This window comes from Tetrao urogallus (assembly GCF_951394365.1).
Source record: "Tetrao urogallus genome assembly, chromosome: 7".
In the NCBI taxonomy this organism is placed as follows: domain Eukaryota; kingdom Metazoa; phylum Chordata; class Aves; order Galliformes; family Phasianidae; genus Tetrao; species Tetrao urogallus.
Window position 1 is genome coordinate 14,412,056 of NC_136820.1, and position 19,923 is coordinate 14,431,978.

Below are 19,923 nucleotides of genomic sequence, written 5' to 3' on the forward strand. Positions count from 1 at the left end.
GAGCGGAGAGATAACGGAAGGAATCATTAAACCAGCGCACGTCTAACAGCCACGGCTCCTGATAAAAGGCAGCTCGTCTTCAAGCAATTAGAACGGCTGATCAGCGGAAAAGCGAAGGGGGATTCACTTCTCCCAGAGAACGCAGCTCATTTTACACCCCTGGCCGTTCCTAATATTCGACGTGGTATTCAAGGCGCCCTCGGGCTGCAGCCACCCCGCGCCGGCTCAGCGCCCCTCCCGCCCGCCGAGCCCTCGCAGTACCTCCGCCGGCCGCGCTCCCCCCCGCTCAGCTATGGTTGGCTCCGCCTTCCTCCTCTGTGCCGCCGGTGCGGGGCCGCACCACTCGGGACGGGCGGGGGGGTGGGTATGCGACGTCTTCGTAGTCGATCCCCGATGTCACGATCGGCGGAGAGAGCGAATCGGTGATTCGGCGATGGGCTGCGCGGCCGCCACGGGCGCTCCCCAACCACGGGGCCGCGACTTCGGCGCCGTGACCGCGCAGGCGCACTGCGGCGCTCGCCTGGCGCAGAGCGGGGCTGGAGGAGCAGGTCGTTGGGAGCCGGCGCGATGGCGGGATCTGCGGGTCTCTCCCTGCCGTCGAGCTCCCCCGCCGTCAGAGAGCTGTGCAAGAACGCGCGGGACACCTTCCTGGAGGCCTCTCGGCTGCTCCTCACCTACGCGGACAACATCTTGCGGTGAGCGGCGTCCCGTCCGCTCCCCCCCGCCCCTCTAGGCACCCTGCCGCGGCCGGGGCCGTGACTGATGTCCAAATTCTGGATGGGTGTCGTATGCCGCCTATGTGGCGTGGATGAAACCAAACACTTGAAAAAGCGTCTTGCAAACAGCCGGTGCCGCGTAGTGTAGGTCCTCTGCTTCTCAGTGTTTTCTTTAATTTGCAAACTTAATTAAAACTTTCGATTTCTTCAGAAATCCTTATGAAGAAAAATACAGATCAATTCGGAATGGAAATCCAGCGTTTTCCACGAGGCTGTTACCTGTCAGGGGAGCAGTTGAGTGTTTGTTTGAAATGGGATTTCAAGAGGTGAGTATAATCATTTCTGGAGCCTTCATCACTTTGCAAACTAAGATTTAAAATTGCTTTCTTCTTTCCCAGCACAGTAGATGTTAAGCCAGGGTTTGTTTTGTTTGTTTATTATCCACTTTTCTTTGCAAATGTCAGTTAGCCAACAGAGAACTTAGGTGAGGCTGCTCAGAAATCTAAGCAAATCTAATCTTTAATAAGGTTGGTTCTCTGCCTCAGTGGCAGAATATCGTACTTGCTGTTGTAATGGCAATCAGTATATCCATGCTGGCACAATGAGAATGATGGGGACACAAGTGGAAGCCCCCAGGTTTATTAAAAGCCCACTGTTAAATGGATGACAAACTGTATCCTCAGGCTTTAGTTTCCATATTGTTTAAAAAAAAAAAAAAAAAAATCCTGTTTTCTGCTGCTTGTTCCCACCACCAGTATGGGGTCCTGTAGTAAGTTATATAAGATAGCTGATCTTGTTGAAAACTGTTTCATTATTTTGGGGGGATTGGTTTTTAGCCAGTTCACAGTGCAGCTGCACAAGTACTAGTGTTGTTGTGACAGCTGTGAAAAGGGCAGCAGATTATTGAAGTAGTGAGACGGTGGGACTTACGTAGTTAAATAATTATGAAACTGCTTCTTAACATTGTCTCAAGTGAATATTGATTCTGTTGCAGTCATAAACATGTATTTCAGAGATTGCTTTGCATGCTGAAATGGTCTCTGTCTTAATATATTTTAATTCCGAAGCTTCTTGAGCTAGAATCAACCTTCGTATTTACAGCAGTGCTGGGGTGAAAGAAATAACTTTTGCTTAATGGTGCAAAGATCTTGCTCTAGCTTTGCTTTATTTTGTGCGTTTCATGCTGCAATTGTGTGTGGGTACATACGTTGTTATGTAGGTCTGGTTGTCATGAGATACTTTCTTCTGTTCTGGTGAAGTCCATTATTTATCCTAATTTTAGGAAATAAATAAATAAATGCACGCAGAAAGAAACGGTGACTTCAGAGGAAGAAGTGATCTGTAGGTTTATTTGCAGGCTGATGCATAGGAGATTACTTTGAAACAATGTGTTTTAGCCAAGATGCAGTCAAGCAGGGAGGGAAGCACTCAAGCAGTAATAGCTTAGTCATTTTCAGGCCTATTGTAAAATGCTACTTCCTCTTCTGTCAGATCTTTAAGAGTCCCAGTCTTCTGATTACAGTGCCAGCTGAGGCTGGAGTTCACAAACTTTTCTCCAACTATAGTAGGTACAATTGTTCTTTTGTCTGCCTGGTGAGCTAACTTAATTTGAAAACGAACAACAAAAACAAACAAACAAGGACTTCTAGATTCCACTTAGTTTTGTGGTGATTCTACATGCAAAAGTAAAGCACTGCATCTACATGATGGGTGCCTAAGGTAACAGTGTGGGTAAAAACATTACTTGGTTTAATAAATAGAAGTGCTGTAGCCTTAGAAACTGAAACTTTTAAACTATGAACGTTTCAGGGTATTCATGTTTTTAGTAACATATTAGTACACATAAGTGTACTGCTACTGACTCCATCCTAATAACTGTTATTTTTTTAATTGTAGTCAGCAGTAATCATGTTGCAGTCAAAGATAGGAACTCACCACTCCAGCTGGGTACAGGTCTAAATAAGAAAAACATTTCCCATCTGAAAACTTAAATATGAGTATAGAAGATAACTACAGGGCTTATTCTCCAAATGCTGGCTATCCTCTTGTGTTGCATGGTATTTCACTGATGTACTGTGAGAACTGAGTGTTTTGTTTTCTTTTTTGTTTCTGTTGCTGCTGCTTGCTCTGCCAAACTGCTTTTGTTGTCTATGTGTTCGTTTGCAAAATAAGTTGCTTACGAAAGTTATTGTAACAAAGTGTTACTGTGACTGCTTTTCCTCTAGGCTGACCACAGGTACTTGATTTTATAGCTTCTGTTTTGAAAAATACAAGTTTCTGCTGTGAGGAACCCAATCTGAAGGTGAAGTCCTGTGAAGTCTTAGTGGGCTAACTTCTAGTAAATGATATAGCTGTTAGTCGCTGTCCTGTGTCAATTGCTGGCTTAGACCTGTGTTAACTGCTGTATTAATTTGCCCAAATTTCAGGGAGAAACTCACATGGTTTTCCCAAAGGAGGCATCGATTGAGCAACTACGTAAAATCAGAGATCTAATTGCTGTAGAGAGGAGTAGCAGGCTGAATGAGTCGAATCAAGTCCACAGATCAGGATCCTCTGAAACTGTAGCCAGCGCTCAGACAATTGCACATCAGCCTTCGAGACCTGTTGGCTCTGTTCCTGCCCCTGAACATCAGCAGCCAGAAACATCACTTCTGCAGTCTCTCAAAATGGTAACAGCTACCTAAATACTTTAGAGAAGCGCTAATCTGAATATAAAGTTTGAAGGAGTCAACTGTTGGAACAGATTGCTCAGGTTGTGTAATTTCCAAACATGTGAATTTTTGTGACCTGACTGGATAAAGCCTTGAGCAAGTTGGTCTGACCTCATAGCTAGCCTTGCTTTGAGAAGGAAGTTAGACTAGTCGTTGGCTGGTTGTTTTTTTAGATCTTCATCTTTTAGATGCTTAGATGAAGCATGCCATAAGTAGAACATTAGCAAGAGATTTTGTTGAAGATGTCTATAGATGTGTTTTATTGATCAGGTCATCATGAAAAGTAGCTGAATTGTATTGGAAAGTGCAACATGAGGGAGCAAAGAAGCAGAGGTTAAAACTGTGGTATTTGTCTGAGAGCCAACAGAAGAACTGACATGTATGTTGTCTCCATTTTAACTGGGACTATTTCCTTTGGAGTGTCTGATATGATGCTGTATAGTCAATGGATATCAAGATGTTACAATCACAGAATAAACAAGAAAGTTAGGCAAAGTGGACAATGATAACAAGAGAGAATAAATAGAAAGCTTACCCTTATGCTGGGCTCACCACAAAACACCAGAAGGAGGGATCTCCAGAAGAGATCCTTCCCTACTGGTAGCCAGCTCTTAAATAGGTCTAGGAGGGCTGGAGCCTGGCTCCACCCCTTCCGGCAGCACAGGAGAATTGCCTTCACCTGTGCTCCTCTGGCTGACTCATGGCTCGCCTCCGGTGATCAATCAGAGGTTCAGGCCATGACTCAGCAGTTCCCATACAGATGCTATGTTTTGGTTCTAGGAGAAAAATGATGTGCCGTCAACATTGATAGTTCCTGCTAAGCAGTGTTGTACAGAGCCAAGGCCATTCCAGTTTCTCAGCTCATAGTAACAATGGTCTGGGAAGGTACAAAATCAGGCTTAAACTGGCCAAAGGGATGTTCCATGCCATGTGACGTAATGAAGAAGGAGAGTTTTGAAGGGAGTGAGGGTTCATCTTGCTATCCCCCACATCTGACGGGGCTAGCTGGGCATCAATTGGTGGTGAACAATTACTTGTGCGTCACTTGTTATATATACACATATATATATATACACATTTGTCATAATTATTATCCTTATTATTATCCTGTTATCTTTTTCTCGATCTTAATGAATGATTTTATCTCAACCCACAAGTTGTGCTTTGTTTTTTTTCCCCTTTCAATTCCCACCCCCATCCTCCTGGGAAGGGAGGGCTGTGTGATTCTCAGCCACCTGCTGAGTTAAACTACAACATACATTTATCACTGTTGACATCTCAGTTCACGCACTGTGACCTGTATTTGTAGACTGTAAGGGTGAGGCGGTAATTTAGCAAGGCAAATAAATTTTATTTTTAGTTAGGCTGAGATGAAGTTCTCTGGTGATAAAGAAGTAGAGCCCTCCTTTCAGCTGATGTTACCTTGGCCTGGCAAGAGAAGACTCTTAAGACATCATGTTACTTTGGAAAATGAAGCAGTTATACTGTTTGATAGAATGTTGAAGGATGCTTTATTTTAACTCTGAAGCTTTCTCCCTTAGAACCATTGTCTTTGGTCTTAAATAAGTTGGTGCAAGATGAATTCTTCCAAAAGCTTTCTTTCTTACGCATCCTTGAGCAGAATTTGTTTATTTTAAATGAAATTATTTGTATGTTGTTGGATGCTGAACTGTGACGTGCTGTTTCTTACCTATCCAAAGATTTGGGTCAGGGAAATTATGCCACATGGGTTCGAGTAAGCAGATAGAATGATTGGATGTATCTTACTTTCAGTGTTTCACTTCTGCTTATTGTGTTTAACTGAGTTATTCCCTTCTGTAGTGGTAGTTGGAAGTGGTTATGAAACTTCCGGAGAGGCTTGCTGTAGTCAGTGCATTTTTCTAGTTTTCTTGTGATTCAGCATGAGTGGTGGGACCAAAACTTACTACAGTTTAGAGACAATTATTGCAATGGTTGTACTCCATTAGAAATCATAGAATCACAAGGTTGGAAACGACCTACAAGATCATCTAGTCCAACCGTCTCCTCATCACCATTGCCACCACAAGCACTAAACCACATCACGCAGCACGTCGTCCAGACGCCTCTTGAACACTGCCAGGGACGGCGACTCCACCACCTCCCTGGGCAGCCATTCCAGTGCCTGACCACTCTCTGAGAGAAAAAGTTCTTCCTTATGTCTAAGCTCTGTGTCTTTGCTGATTTTTTTTTTTTTTCAAGAACTTACAATCAATCTGAACCTATTGAATTTTGGTCTATATAATGTTAATTGGAATGAAGTCTGCAAGATACCTTCTGGCTTTGCCATTTTGTGTGCACAGGAAGAGGTGTTTTGTTTTTTCAGTGAGCTGTTGTATTATTGTACACAATGTTGTCTGATATCAGAGAGATTTAGGATGGTCTTTTTAGTGAAAACACTTTTATTTCTTATGTGTTGCACCTGTGATTCATGGGAGTCTTGCTATATTGTATTGTATCTCAAGAAATAATGGAATTTTTGATGAAGCCAAGAAGCTAGTTAATCAGGTTAATAAAACTAAAGACTGAAGCACGATCTATTGTTAGAGAACGGGAAAGGCTGAGTAACTTGGGTCAGATCAGCATGGGGAAAATAAAATGGGTGGGAGGAGGGGGAGTGGGGGTCTGATTAACGTTTATAAATATCTACAGGGAGGTTGGAGGCAAATGGATGAGGCCAGGCTCTTCTCAGTGGTGTATAGTGAAAGGACAAGAAGCAGTGACCTAAAACTTGAACATAGGAAGTTCCATACGAGCAGGTGGAGTAAATTATTTACAGTGAGGGTGACAGCTCTGGAACAGGCTGCCCAGAGAGGTTGTAGAGTCTCCTTCTGTGGAGATGCTCAGGACCCATCTGGACCCCTGCCTGTGTGATCTATTGTAGGCAACCTGCTTTAGCAAGTGGTTGGAGTCAGTGATCTCTTGAGGTCCCTTCCAACACCTGTAACTCTGTGATTTTTATACTTTAAATATAAGGCTTGGAAAGCAGGGGAGGAGAAGGATGGGTTAAAGAAACTTCAGAAGTTTGTCAGCAGAGTTGTCTTTTAAAAATTCTTCTTTGTCCTGACTCTAAGGATAAAAGTACTAAGGATAAAAATAATGCAACCGTGACTATAGGACTGTGACTGATTTGAGCTAGATGGAGGAGCTTGGTTCTCCTGGTTAAAGATGGAGGTTTATAAGCCATTTTGTAACTGAAAATCCTTTTGCAGGCTGCAGATATGTTGACAACACTTCAAAGCAAATGTGAGCATCTTATATTAGCGTATGAGAATACTTCTCTTCAGCGGAAAGCACTAGCTTTGATTCCCCTCCAGCAATTGAAAGAGAAGGCTCAGAAAAAGCTAGCACAAGCTGCAAGACTGGACAAAGGTAATGTTGCAATGTATATGGAAGCAGAAATATTCTTTCAAACATCTACCATTCTTTAGGTGTGGGTATTGGTCATATATACACAGATTCCAAATGCTGTTTCTATGTTAAAATTGCCCTCTTACTCATTACTAATTCTCAAGTTTTCTATTCTTTTCATATTTTTTACTATTTAATTTACTACTGATTTTTGTTTTTCAGATTGTTTTTATTCATCCGTTACTATTTTCATGTGGAAATGTTGAAGTCTTAATTTCTGAATTAGCAGCTAGCTATGAGCATCTAGAGTGAAATAACTACAAAAGGGAAGCGAGCTATTTTTATTTATAGTCATCACTTTGAAATGTCAGAGTTCTGCTTTTCTGTCAGTACTACAATTCCAAATTCAGAAGAATTCCAAAATACTGTTTCTCTGTTTAAAATCATATTATTGGTGAGATCTTGCTTTTGGCTTTCCCAAAACACCATCCGATATGAGAAGAAACACCATTCTTGCAAATGCTAAAATGAATGATTGTTCAAATGCCATTCTCTTTGACCAAAAGTGATGCATGAGCATAAATATTTGTAGCATCAGTAGCTAGCATTTATGAAGAAAACAAATCTTAATTTCTTTTGAAGGTGCAAGTGTTTGCCAGTTGAAAATAAGCCATTTTAACTAAAGTTTAAATTTATTTCATTAATATAGTGAAATTTTATTTGTACAACATTATATATATTTTTAATGGGCTTTCAAGACCATGTTTTGATTTAAAAAAATCTTTTTCACTGTGAATCTTTGATAGAGGACTTTAGAGAAATTCTAGCTTGATGGGAATGCAAACCAAATGGGATCGCAAACCAAAGATAAGCTCTTCTCATCATTTCTCGGGATGGTTTTGTCTGATACAGCCACACTAATCTGTAATACCTTTGTCATAAGTGAACCTTTCTTGTTTTTTTTTTTTTTGTTTTTTTTTTTGTAACAGAATTCTGGGAAGCAGTAAACTACATAGGTAATTAAAAAGCATTTTCAGTCAGCACTGTAGTAAAATACAGTGATGAAGAAACTTATTTAAATAGTTTTTATTTATTACTTATTTAAAAAAACCAAATGTTCATATTGGACCCTGTTTCAATTCTGTTGTATACACTATTTTGAAAGCAAGGAAGAAAGGACAGTGGTATTTTCAGATGCTTCTTCCCTAGACATCAAGCTGGTCTATTCAAAATTATTTCCAGAACTTCATTTAGATAAAAATAAAGGGGAAAAGAATGGAACCTCCACCATTCTGGAGTTATAAAACTTGAAGCCATTTTTAAGAGCTTTAGAGATAATCTCCTTTGGAAGTGTACTGCATATGAGATTCATGGCTAACTGTCACTTTCAGCTTCTTCAGCTTATGTGTATTGCTGGGTTAAGGCTGTTACCTGCGGGAATGACTGCGTGGTGCTAGGTGGCATTTGCTTTTAGGACTTCTTTTAGCAGACATCTTAGGATTTTGCCCTTAAAGACTGTGTTAGGAAGGTTATTGTCATTTGAGCAGAAGTACGAATTTCTGACTATTTCACTTTATCTCTTTCCATTAGAAGGATTGATTGTGCAGTTGAAATTAGCTGGCCGTCACAGACAGCTGTTTTCTGTTCAAGTACATCTTATTTGTCATTCTTTCATGCAGTGTTTTTATGAAGGATCTATTTACAAGCAGAAGAATATTGATATAATAGTGGTTATATTTTCATAGGTGGATTCTGGCTTACATGTTGCAGTCCATGAAAAGAGCATGTAGCCTGTGCTCAAAATCTTCTGCTCTTAGAAGGAAGTTTGAGCACATAAGCCTACATTTTGAAAGCAGTGATGCAGTAAAATTGTCATTGTTACTTAATTAAAGTCAGTCTGAAGTCTCTGTTTTTTTTGGTTTTGATTAGCAGATGATCTTCTCTTGGCAATGTGTGTTTAATGAAGTTAGGAGTCCATAGTGCTCTGCAGCAGGCAGAGTACTTCAGAGGAAGATATGAGTTGAATTTAGATAAAATATACATCTCATCTATTCCTTCTTCACTATCCTGAAAAAGAAGAGTGCACAATTTGGTGCAATTTCCTTTAAACAGTGTTTTTATTAAATGCTTTTTGTCTTCATGAGTGCAATCTGTCAGCACTGTGTCTATAAGCAAACTGTAGTACAGAAAGTAAACACATATTAGTAGCTATGATTGTAGTGTGTGGTCACCTAGATGGTGGAGTTAATAGGAAGACTTGCTTTAATGTTTATGATTCTGAGGAGGAAGAGGATGTACTTTGGACATTAGAGCAGGATATACCTTTAAAGACTGTATAGAGTTCAAAAAAATTGATCTGTTCTTTTAGAAGGCTGGATTTTATAACTTCAGGTAGAGGGATTATTTCCAAATGGCAGAATAGCAACAGTGTGTGAGAAGGCACCTGTTGTGAGCACAGGACAAAGAATCAGAAGAGTCTGATGTGGGAGAATCAGAGTAGAAAAATAGAGACGTTCAGTGTCATTTTGAGTAAGCTGACAAAACTCTTTCTTGATGAGGTTATAAACAAGCTTATCTTTACTTACCATGCATGCATACTTTGTTGTAATTGACTTTCTGCAAACAGCTTATATTACATCTGGCTGGCTATACTGCTACTGGTATCTGTTTATTTGAGATCAAAAGCAATTGTTATTCCTAGTTCAATAGCAAAGAACAGAAAGAGAATACTTAGGAGAAGAAGAAAAGTTAGTATAGTATCTCTTCCGTAGCCCTAGAGGAACATGAGAGGCATGAGGAAGTTCACCTGGCTTCACTGTATGTCTAACTTGTTCTTCTGAGAATTTCCTAATTCTCACTCTAGACGTAGTGTCTGGGAGTGCAGATTTTTGCTCCTGAAATACAGTTTGCCATTATTCAGTCTTCACTTAGATTTTCTCTCTGGAGTGTTTAAGCAACATATGAACCTTTTTTTTAATGAGACTTCTAAAATGTAATAAAGGTCCAAGAAATGGTGATCTAGGTAGATACTGTAAAATTAAGCTAAACTCTTGTTTTACTATTTGATCTCAGCTTGTGTAAATTCTACAGGTGAACACGTGAATGAAGAGGACTTCCTGTTGTTGGAGCTCCTGAACTGGTTTAAGAATGACTTCTTTCGTTGGGTAGATAATCTGCCTTGCAGCAGGTGTGGTGGCCAGACTGAAATTAAAAGAGACTACCTCTCACCAACTGATGATGATCTGAAGTGGAATGCTGATAGAGTGGAAAATCATTACTGCAGCCAGTGTCAGTTCTGTAATAGATTCCCAAGGTGAACATTCAAAAATCTGTTTTGCTTTTCTTCATTTCTTTTGTGAAACACCTTTGCACTTATGCATTTTATGAACAAGTGGTAAGTTGCTGGATCAAACATTAGAGAAGCTTTTATAAGTAGTGTGATCAGATGGTTGATGAAACAGTGACATCTCTTTTTACAATTTTTTAAGAAAGATATATTACTTTCATTTACATGGCTTTGCTCTGAATGTATGCCTGATATTTTTTTCTGTTATTTTGATAAAGTTCAGTTTCTAAATAAAGTATGTTAATATTGGCATACTATTACTTTTTTTTATTATTTTTTTCAGTATTTCAAGAAATGCTGTTTCACTCCTTTAGTGATTTCCCAGATAAGATAAAGCAGGTCTTCTGCTGACTTTGTAGTGGGAGAGCAAATATCCTATTTTTAGATACTTTTGCAAACAATCAAAAGGACCACCATACAAGAGTCATATTTTTAAGCTGAAGTCCGAGTTAACTAGAGAACTAAAAAATCAGATTAATGTCAGTATTGTTACGAACAGGTGATAGACTCATCAGAGTCAAAGTGAAAGTAGCATTCTGCTCATACTTGTTCTGTGCAATGCAGCGATCATTTCCATTATCTTCTGTGAACTGAATGGCACTAAAATCTGTTTAAATCATTTTAAGGGCAATCATGATGTAAATATTTTGAAAGATGAAATGCTTTCCATTATTCTGCATTTTTTTTTTCTCTCCACTAGGTATAATAATCCAGAGAAACTTCTGGAAACCAGATGTGGACGCTGTGGCGAATGGGCTAACTGTTTTACACTGTGTTGCAGAGCTATGGGGTTTGAAGCTAGATATGTCAGGGATTGGACAGGTAACAGTGCAAGAGAACATATTATTTCAATACAAGTACATGCAAAATGAGACAAAATGTTATGGTTCTAAGTTTGTGTTAGTCCATCAGGCAGCATGTAAAGTTAGGTAGTTTAGCTAAAGAAGGAATATAAATTGTTTCCCTTCTTGTCTGAGTGAAATATAGTTGTGTAACTAAGGAGAGATGTCTGACTTCAGAGTGTTAGTATTTTGTTGAATCAAAGGGAACATGATCCTAAGGTAGAAAGAAAATGCTCTGCTAACTTGTCTCAATATAGATTAACAGAAATATATTGTCTTACCTGTTCGTTTTATTTCATAAGTAAGGAAAAGTTTCATTATTCTGGGCCATTAGAGGGGATCTATTCCTGTAATTCACTGCCTACTTTTGGCCTATGTTATATAGATCATGTATGGACTGAAGTATATTCTACGTCTCAGAAAAGATGGCTTCACTGTGATCCCTGTGAAAATGTCTGCGATAAACCTCTCCTTTATGAAATTGGTTGGGGAAAGAAGCTTTCCTACATAATTGCATTCTCCAAAGATGAGGTAGGAATGGTGATTTAAAGAAACGAAAAAAGTCCTGTTTCCTCCCCCACAAAAAACCCAACGCATTGCCCTGGGGCAAGTGTGTGAAGTATTCCATCTTAATGTGATTTCCAGAATGGTGAGATCTAAAAAAGTACTTTGAATAGTTAGATCAAGTTATCTCTTTAAATCAAGATATATGGGAGTTTTGATTGCTCTGTTTTCTTCGTCTTGTGTTTGAGGTTGTTGATGTCACGTGGAGATACAGCTGTAAACATCAAGAAGTACTCACTAGAAGGACAGCACTCAGTGAAGCTAAACTGCGTGAAACAATTAACGCAATCAATAGAAAGGTATGTAGCTTAAATAGACCACTGCAAATGAAGTGTCTGTTTTCAGTATGTGACATCCTGGAACAAAGAAATGTTTTGTACCTGTTAGGAATGTCCTTGCTTTATGGAAAATAAAATGTCATCAGCTGTTTCATTTGTGTCTCTCCCTTCCTGGGCTAATTCCTTCGCATCAAAATGTTAGTTCCTATGGTAAAGTAAAGCTGATGGCTCAGTAAACACCCCTTTTCTAGAGGCCAGCTGGCTTGGAGGTTACAATCAAATTTTGTTAAAAGTGTGAAGAATTAAGAAATGATTTCAAAGCCCAGCTTCAAAACTTTTATCAGTAATGAAAAATCAGTCTCATGCAGAGTGAAGTACTGAGAAGAGTGACCATGGATTAACAAAATTTAGGGAAGTAAGGATCAGAAATTCAGATTGAAGAATGGATACACTTCAAAGGGTTGCAGGATTTGGTGGAGTCCTCTGATCATGAAACCCTCATAGCTATAAAACCAATCTGTAGGGGCCTTTCTTCATATAATGTGGTTACATCGATGACTCAACTGCCTCTTCTCTACCAGTTGAGGAGAATCTTGGAAGCAGGGCGCTATTCCAAGTGTTAGAGGCTGTTACTGATGCAGAAGTTCTAAGGAGAAAAAAAAAAAAAGCAGTATTGTTGGAATGAGGAAATTCTGTACGAATGTCTCATGGGCTGGTTTTCCTGGCCTCCTCCTTATCTTGTTGATGTCACTCTTAAGATCGCACTCTGTTTCACTTCCAGAAGTCTAGAGCACTCCAGTAAAAGATGTGTGTTGGCATATCCAACAGATACTGCTATGTACGTTGGTCTTTTGGTCTGATTATTCTATCCATGTTTTTATGGATGCAGTTCATGAGCTGATGTGAGCATTTTTTGACCAAGAAATAGCGGGTGCTCCTGTTGTGTTTCAGATAAAATTTTCATTAAAAATTTATTACAAGGAATAAATACAGATATGCTTCCCAAAAACCCCTGGATTTCTCCTATCTTTTACCACACGTCGAAGATCTCGGACCTTTTTTACTATGCCACACGCTTTTCCTACTGCTGCCTGGTATTGTTAGAGCTTTCTCATTGGTCTAATAAAACACCTTTGTCAATCATTTTTAATGATCTCTTATTTTGATGAATAAATTGCCCTCTCTTTCTCCAAGCTAAACAATACTCACACTGTGCCTCCCACTTGCTTTCTTTTCCTCAGTAGCTTTTCAGGATAAAAGAAACAAAAGCAGGAAGCTTTAAGCCATGATAATGAATAACAGAGTTCTTAGAATCCATTTCAGTACACAAATGTACTGCCAACAGTGTCATTTGTAGGAAACTTAGTTACAGATTTTCCCAGTTCTATGCAGCGTTCATCTCTGCTGAGTCTGAGCATTACGCATATCAGTGCTGTTAGCAGCTATATGCAAAAGCCTGTTGGGAGGTGTGGGAGGAAGGAGTGGTGACAACAATTAGCACACTTTAGTACTCTTTGCTTTTTAGAGACTCCTGAAATTCTTGTGTCATATGTGGCTTGCCTTTGGAAAAAAGCAGTGTTCTTTGTCAACAATTTCCAGAAACTGTTAGGACAGCTGTAAAGCAGCAGCAGCCAATTCTTACTCTGGTATCACCAGTATCAGTGGTGGTAACCCCTGGCACTGGGCTTCCGTCAGAGTGGCTGAAGGAAAATAGCAGAGTGGAATTAATAACTTAGGGTAAGCAATATCAGACTTCCTCTTGAGCTGGAGTGAGCTCTGTAGTACTTCATGTGGATGCCCACATACCTGGGCTAGTGGCAGGTGCAGGAAGATGTAGTATTTCACAAAGGATTGCTGGAGTCACTACTCATCATTCAGTGGTTATATTAGAATTGCTGATTGGCAGCTGGTAACTAGCATTGTTTCTCATAATTTCTCTATTTTTAGAGATCTTTTAGGTCTGCTTTTTATTTCTTCATCCAGTTCTACATTGAAATTACATTCTCATAAGGGCCTATCAATTTTTTTCTGATTCCTAATAGCACAAATTTCAAGGTTCAGGACTGCTTTTTGGGATGACTGAAATAGTTGTAGACCAGAAGTTTCAAGCCTTAGGCTCAGTGTGCATGCCTTGTATGTTCACTTAAGTGGAAAATACATGTGTCACGTACTCAGTTTTGAACTTAACTTTCCCTTCCTGTGTAGGTGTACCCATAGTTAAGGCTTCACCTATCACCTCTGTATGTTTGACATGAAAGCTGTGGCAGCTGAAACCTTGCCTCTTAATGATTTTTGTGTGTGTGTGTGTGTATGAGTGTTATCAATGTGGTTAAAGGCTGTTATAAAATTATTTTCATCTAAGTTTTGCTTAATTTATCTGGAAAAGGATTTCTTTTTTTAAAATCGGTTTTCTGATACCTGCAAAAATAGGAATGTATTAGTTTATTTAGGATGGAATCAGTCACTGTGAATTAATTCTTTCACAGACCAGCTGAATCTTTTGTTTGGATTTAATCGCAAAAGCAAGACTGCTGCCAACCAAATCACTCCACCTTAGGGAAGAAAAGTTTGAACCAGTAATTATGCTTGCTTTCTCTCTAAGGTACAGAATAGCTATGAATAACTCTGAAATATGCTAAGTATTTCATCATCCAAGCAAATATAAACATAGTACAAGCCGTATTCTAAAATAAATCCACATAGGGCATGGAAGTTTACAGAAAAAGTACTAAACACCGTTGTCAAATAACCATACAGTTATAACTGGTTTATGAAATGGTTATAACTGGCACATGTGGATTGAGATGAATGTTTCAAACCATCAGTCTGAATTTCATGTGTTGGCCTGTTTTTTCAAATTCTTTTTTTCCTGCTGGTGTCACTCTTGGGCTGTATTGAATATACGTTTCTTTCTTATATGTATTTTCAGAAACAACAATCTTTGTCAGAAAGCAGAAAAAAAGAGCTCTTGGAAAGAACGATTGTGGAACTTGCTGAGTTCATTTCTCCTAAAACACCTAAACCCGGCGAATTTGGTGGAAGGACATCAGGTTCAATGGCTTGGAGAATAGCCAGAGGTGAAACTGGTTCAGAGGTATTTAATTTTTCCACTGGTGGCCGTCCTAAAGGTAGCTAATTAGAAGTTCTGTGATTGTGGTCTGCAGAGGAATAGCGCTTCGTGAGTCAGTGGTAGGTGAACTAAAGATTATGTTCAAACAGTGAAACTTGGAAAAACATCAGGGGCAAGTTTGGTTGAATTCAGTAGTGGTACACTAGAAAGTTGAGGGTTGGTGGCTGTCCATTGATTCAAAAAATATTTGGGAATAACTGAGTCATGCCAAAGTATTACGTTTTGTACTTAAAATAAACAAAATAAAATTAATTAAAATAAATATTTGATTTTGATTAGTTATGATGCAGTGAACTAGGAAGTTGTAGAGCAGGTAGAAGCTTTTGGGAAAACTTCAAAAAGTATGTGGTTATATAGTTAGATACTGTTGATTAAAGACTAATAGCAGGTTTTGACCAATTAGTTTTATTAACAAAAATATGTGGAAACAGATAAGATTGTGAGAATAGAACAACCTTTCAAATAATAAGCCTGAACAGTTGTCTTGTCAATCTTTTTGACTGTTTCAGTTATCTTGAATTCTTTTATTGTAAGAGTTTCCCATAACCTCAGCTATATTTAGTTTGAGCTAGTGTGGAAAGGAGTGACTTACCCCATCACTTTATATCTGGAACAACTGTCAGTCCTGAAGTGGTTAGGTGAAATTAACATGTTTCCTAACATTAAGTTTGAGGAACTATGTTTATTTCAGTTTAGAAGATATAATTTTTATTTTGCTGAAATTTGTAAGAACAGTGGAGAATCTTTAAAAAATACTGTGAAGTTGTGGAGTTTGTAAGTTAGCTTTTTTGAAATTGATTTGTAAACTACCATGTACAAGCACCTGTATATGATAGTCACAGACTCTACATTTGATATTCTGGATAACCATTTACTTGTTGATTGTACAAAAAATAGAATTATACTCAATATTTTTTCTGTTCTTAACATATTACTCTTTTTTCTTTAAATTTGCGGATGATGTTATTTGTTTAATAATTTAATTGCAAAATTAATAATATGAAAATTTCAAAATGGAATTATTGCTCCTATCTGGAAAAGTGACAAGTCTGTTCTAGGAAAGTAGCTCAGAAGTCTTTGTTTTGCATAAGTGCAATGTGATTTTCTGGGGGCTTTTTTCAGTTGATATAAAAACTGAGAAGGGAAAGTGTGGTACACTGATTAAAAACAACGCCATCTGACTTGAAATATTTTGGGAAATTAATGTGCTTGTTTTTATGCCTTTTTCAGGAGAGGAAAGAAGTGATTTTTATTCCCTCTGAAAAAGAGAAGGCTTCTAAACTTTTCCACCTCATCTACAATGTTGTAGAAGATAGTTATACACGGATTTCCAATAATAATGAAAAAATAACTGGCTGGGGAACAGGTGTTTGGAAGGCAGAGTCTATTTGGAGAAAGGTTGAAACAGATTGGAAAATGGTAAGGATTTATTAACAGTGTTAAATCTATTGTGAAAGTATGACAACGCCAGTAAAGTAGAAAATCCTTGCTTCTGTTTGGCATCAAAGCCTCTCTTGGTGTCTACACAATTTAGCTGACGTTCATAAGTATTACTGGAAAGTTTCAGGTAAGATTGCCAGATGATTTAAGAAATTACAAATAAATTTAGCTTGCCTTTCAGAAAGTTAGAGTCTTTGATAGAGCACCAAGTCTTAAAAACTTGTTTCCTTCTTACGCTTCTGGGCAAACATGTGATACTGCTTTATTGAAAAGCAGTACTTCTCTCCAAAAAAAATCCCACATTTTTTGGCTTTGGGAAATAGCTTTATATGTGTATCATGTCTCTTTGATGCACAGCCAAAGGAAGAAGTTGTCATCCTAAACATTATGGTTGCAGTAAGACAAAAACCTTATCAGCCAGATTATTGCATGTCCTGCCCAGACTCTTTTCCATCTGTCAGGACACTGAGCAGCAGAAGAATCATATGCTCTTACTCTAGGAAGAAAAGAGTTGATGCCTGTAGAATAGGAAGGGGTCACTTGCTAGCAAGCTTTTCCAGCAACAGCTACCAATGGTGCAACTGAATATTTCTGTTAGCTACTGTAAGATGTTATTGTTCTGTTGCCTCTCTCATCTTACTGGTCTAAAGGGTCTGTGGCCAAATGTGCGTCTACCTTAAGGAATAGTTAGCTTTTCAGTAAAGAAAAATGGAGCAAGAGCGTAATTCTCTTCTAACATTTTCTGTACTAGATCTATACATAACAACCGGGGCAATCCCAGGTATTTGTACAAAATGGGAGAAGAACCCCTTGAGAGCAATCCTGCAGAGAAGGACTTAGGGGTCCTGGTGGACAAGAAGATGGACATGAGCCAGCAGTGCGCTTGCAGCCTGGAAGGCCAACTGTGTTCTGGGCTGCATCAAAAGGAGAGTGGACAGCAGGGAGAGGGAGGTGATTGTCCCCCTCTACTTAGCTCTTGTGAGGCCCCATCTGGGGGACTGTGTACAGGTCTGGGGCCCCCAGCACAAGAGGGACATGGAACTCTTGGAGCAGGTCCAGAGGAAGACCGTTAAGATGATCAGAGGGCTGCAGCACCTCTCCTGGGAGGAAAGGTTGAGGGAACTGGGCTTGTTTAGCTTGGAGAGGGCTTCAGGGAGACCTCATTGTGGCCTTCCAATACTTGAAGGGAACATATAAACAGGAGGGGGCACAGCTGTTTATGAGGGTGGATAGTGATAGGACAAAGGAGAATGGTTTTAAACTGAGCCAGGGGAGGTTTAGGTTAGATACTGGGAGGAAGTTTTTCACACAGAGGGTGGTGATGCATTCAAACAGGTTGCCCAAGGAGGTTGTGGATGCCCCATCCCTGGAGGCCTTCATGGCCAGGCTGGATGTGGCTCTGGGCAGCCTGGTCTGGTGGTTAGCGACCCTGCACATAGCAGAGGGGTTGAAACTAGGTGATCACTGTGGTCCTTTTCAACCCAGGCCATTCTATGAGTCTATGAACTCGCAACCCTTTTGGAGGGTTCATTGTAACTCTTCAGTGAATGTTGATGTGCGAGCTTGACTGTGCAACCATGTGATGTTCAGAACAGCACTGGGACAAACGCAGACTTTTAACAGCCCGATTAGTGTTAGTGTAGGATGTATTTATGACCGGCGTGTATGATTTGCCTTAATCAAGTCATGTGAAGTCCTGGGAAAAGTGCTGTGTGGCAAGGAGCCACATCTGCAGAATCCAGAATACTGAGCAACAGAAATGAAACTGAGTATGTGGACCTATGGTTTTATATAAAAGCCAAAAGTCTGCTTTTTTTAATATAGTGAGCTTTAATGAGCATGTTGAAATAGATTAGTGTTCCTGGTGAAGGGCTATGAATCACGTACAGTTGCCTAACTGTTGAATAGACTTAATGATTTAGAAAGAAATAGTATAAAAAACTGTAATGTGAACAGTTTTAAAGCTTTATAAAGGATGAAAGTATACTCTTAAGATTTAATAACCTTGTTACAGGGATTAATTAAATGTGCGTTGGTTGTCTCAGTTTTTGATGCGACTGTCTTATTTTTATTTAGGTTTATCTAGCCAGAAAAGAGGGGTCGTCCTCTGCTTCCATCAGCTGGAAGTTTGAGTGCAAATCAGTTGGTCTAAAAATAGATAACATTTCAATTAAGACAAGCAGTCAGACATTTCATAGTGGAAGAATCAAGTGGAGACTTTACTCTCCCACAGCAGAAGTTATTCTGGTAGGAGGTAAGTGTGAAATTACATCATGCAGCAAAAGTGTAATTGCAAATGTGTAGTTTATATGGAGAGACCACTGGGCAAATATTAAAAATGAAGTATAAACATACGTTGACATTTCTAATTCAGTCTTTCTTAACAAGGTCAAAAAAATACTGTATTTAATCAAAACTGGCAGAGAAAAAGGAACCAAAGCAAGTTTTAGTAATCTAAATACTACTTGCAGTATAGTGGGGTTAGCAAAAACACAGTGAATAAAAGCTGTGTGTTTTACGGGGAGGAATAGATGTTTGTATGAGTGGTGGCGTCAATCGACTAGATCCTCTGAGTATGAAAAATAAACTAAAATTCTGCAGCTGTCTCTTCTCTGCTGCTGATAAATTGATTTGTACAGTTTTGACTCAGATTCTTAAACACTCATGACACATTACCCTTTTAATGTGTTAGCACTGTATGCTGTTTGGAGCAGACTCTTACTTGTTTATCTTTTTCTTCCAATAGATGAAAATCTCTCCTCCTATTCAGATTTTTGTGGTGCAACAGAAGTTACACTGGAAGCAACTCTAAGTGGAGGGGATGGTAAAGCTGCGTGGCAACACACACAGCTGTTCAGAAACAACTTAGCAGGATGTGGAGAAAATTGCTTGGAGATGATTATAAAACTTGCTGACTTCTGAGAACCTGAAGTCAAGGAATCCAATGAAATTCTCTTTAAGACGTCATACTGTGGAAGCAACACGAAGTCTTGGTTGGCAGTTCCTGACTATCCTGCAGAAAGCTTATTCCTATTTCAGTCCTTCCATTTTGCCAAATGGAAACTGCATGGGTACTGAATAGGTAACCATCACAATGAAAGCTTTCTTTGCTTTGAAACTCAAAAATTAAGGATTGAACCATTAAATTAATGCTCTTTTCTTAAACTCTAAAGAAAAGAAAGCATTTCTTAGAAACCAAAATGTGATCATAGGAGCACAGAGCAGTTTTAATTTGGAGTTTTGTGGTTGGCTTACTGGTTATTGGGGTTTTTGTTTTGTTTTTTTTAATCTACTTCTTGCAAAGACAATGTGAATTCCATTCTTTGATTACAACAAATGCATTATGATGATTTTAAAATATTTTAAAAACTAATAGAAGACAAATATTTTCAAGGATAAATCTGATTTTGTGTGATAATTAGCTGAAATTAAGAGAAATATGAAAGCAATCTTAAAATGATCTTGTTATGCATTTAAGTATTAAACTTATGTTTAATTATTATCTAAGTTTAATACTTAGAAATTTT

General features: G+C 38.9%; 1 protein-coding gene across 1 annotated transcript; it reads left to right on the top strand.

Annotated features, from left to right (window-relative positions):
• Positions 1-567: 567 nt before the first annotated feature.
• On the top strand, positions 568-19,318 carry NGLY1 (N-glycanase 1; the record flags this gene model as incomplete). The annotated part of the gene is made up of 12 exons (XM_079538487.1): positions 568-695; positions 928-1,042; positions 3,143-3,385; positions 6,658-6,817; positions 9,887-10,109; positions 10,843-10,964; positions 11,370-11,515; positions 11,737-11,847; positions 14,756-14,920; positions 16,187-16,375; positions 18,473-18,650; positions 19,143-19,318. The coding sequence occupies 12 exons, from the start codon at positions 568-570 to the stop codon at positions 19,316-19,318; spliced, it is 1,956 nt and encodes a 651-aa protein (XP_079394613.1).
• Between the last annotated feature and the right edge of the window lie 605 nt (positions 19,319-19,923).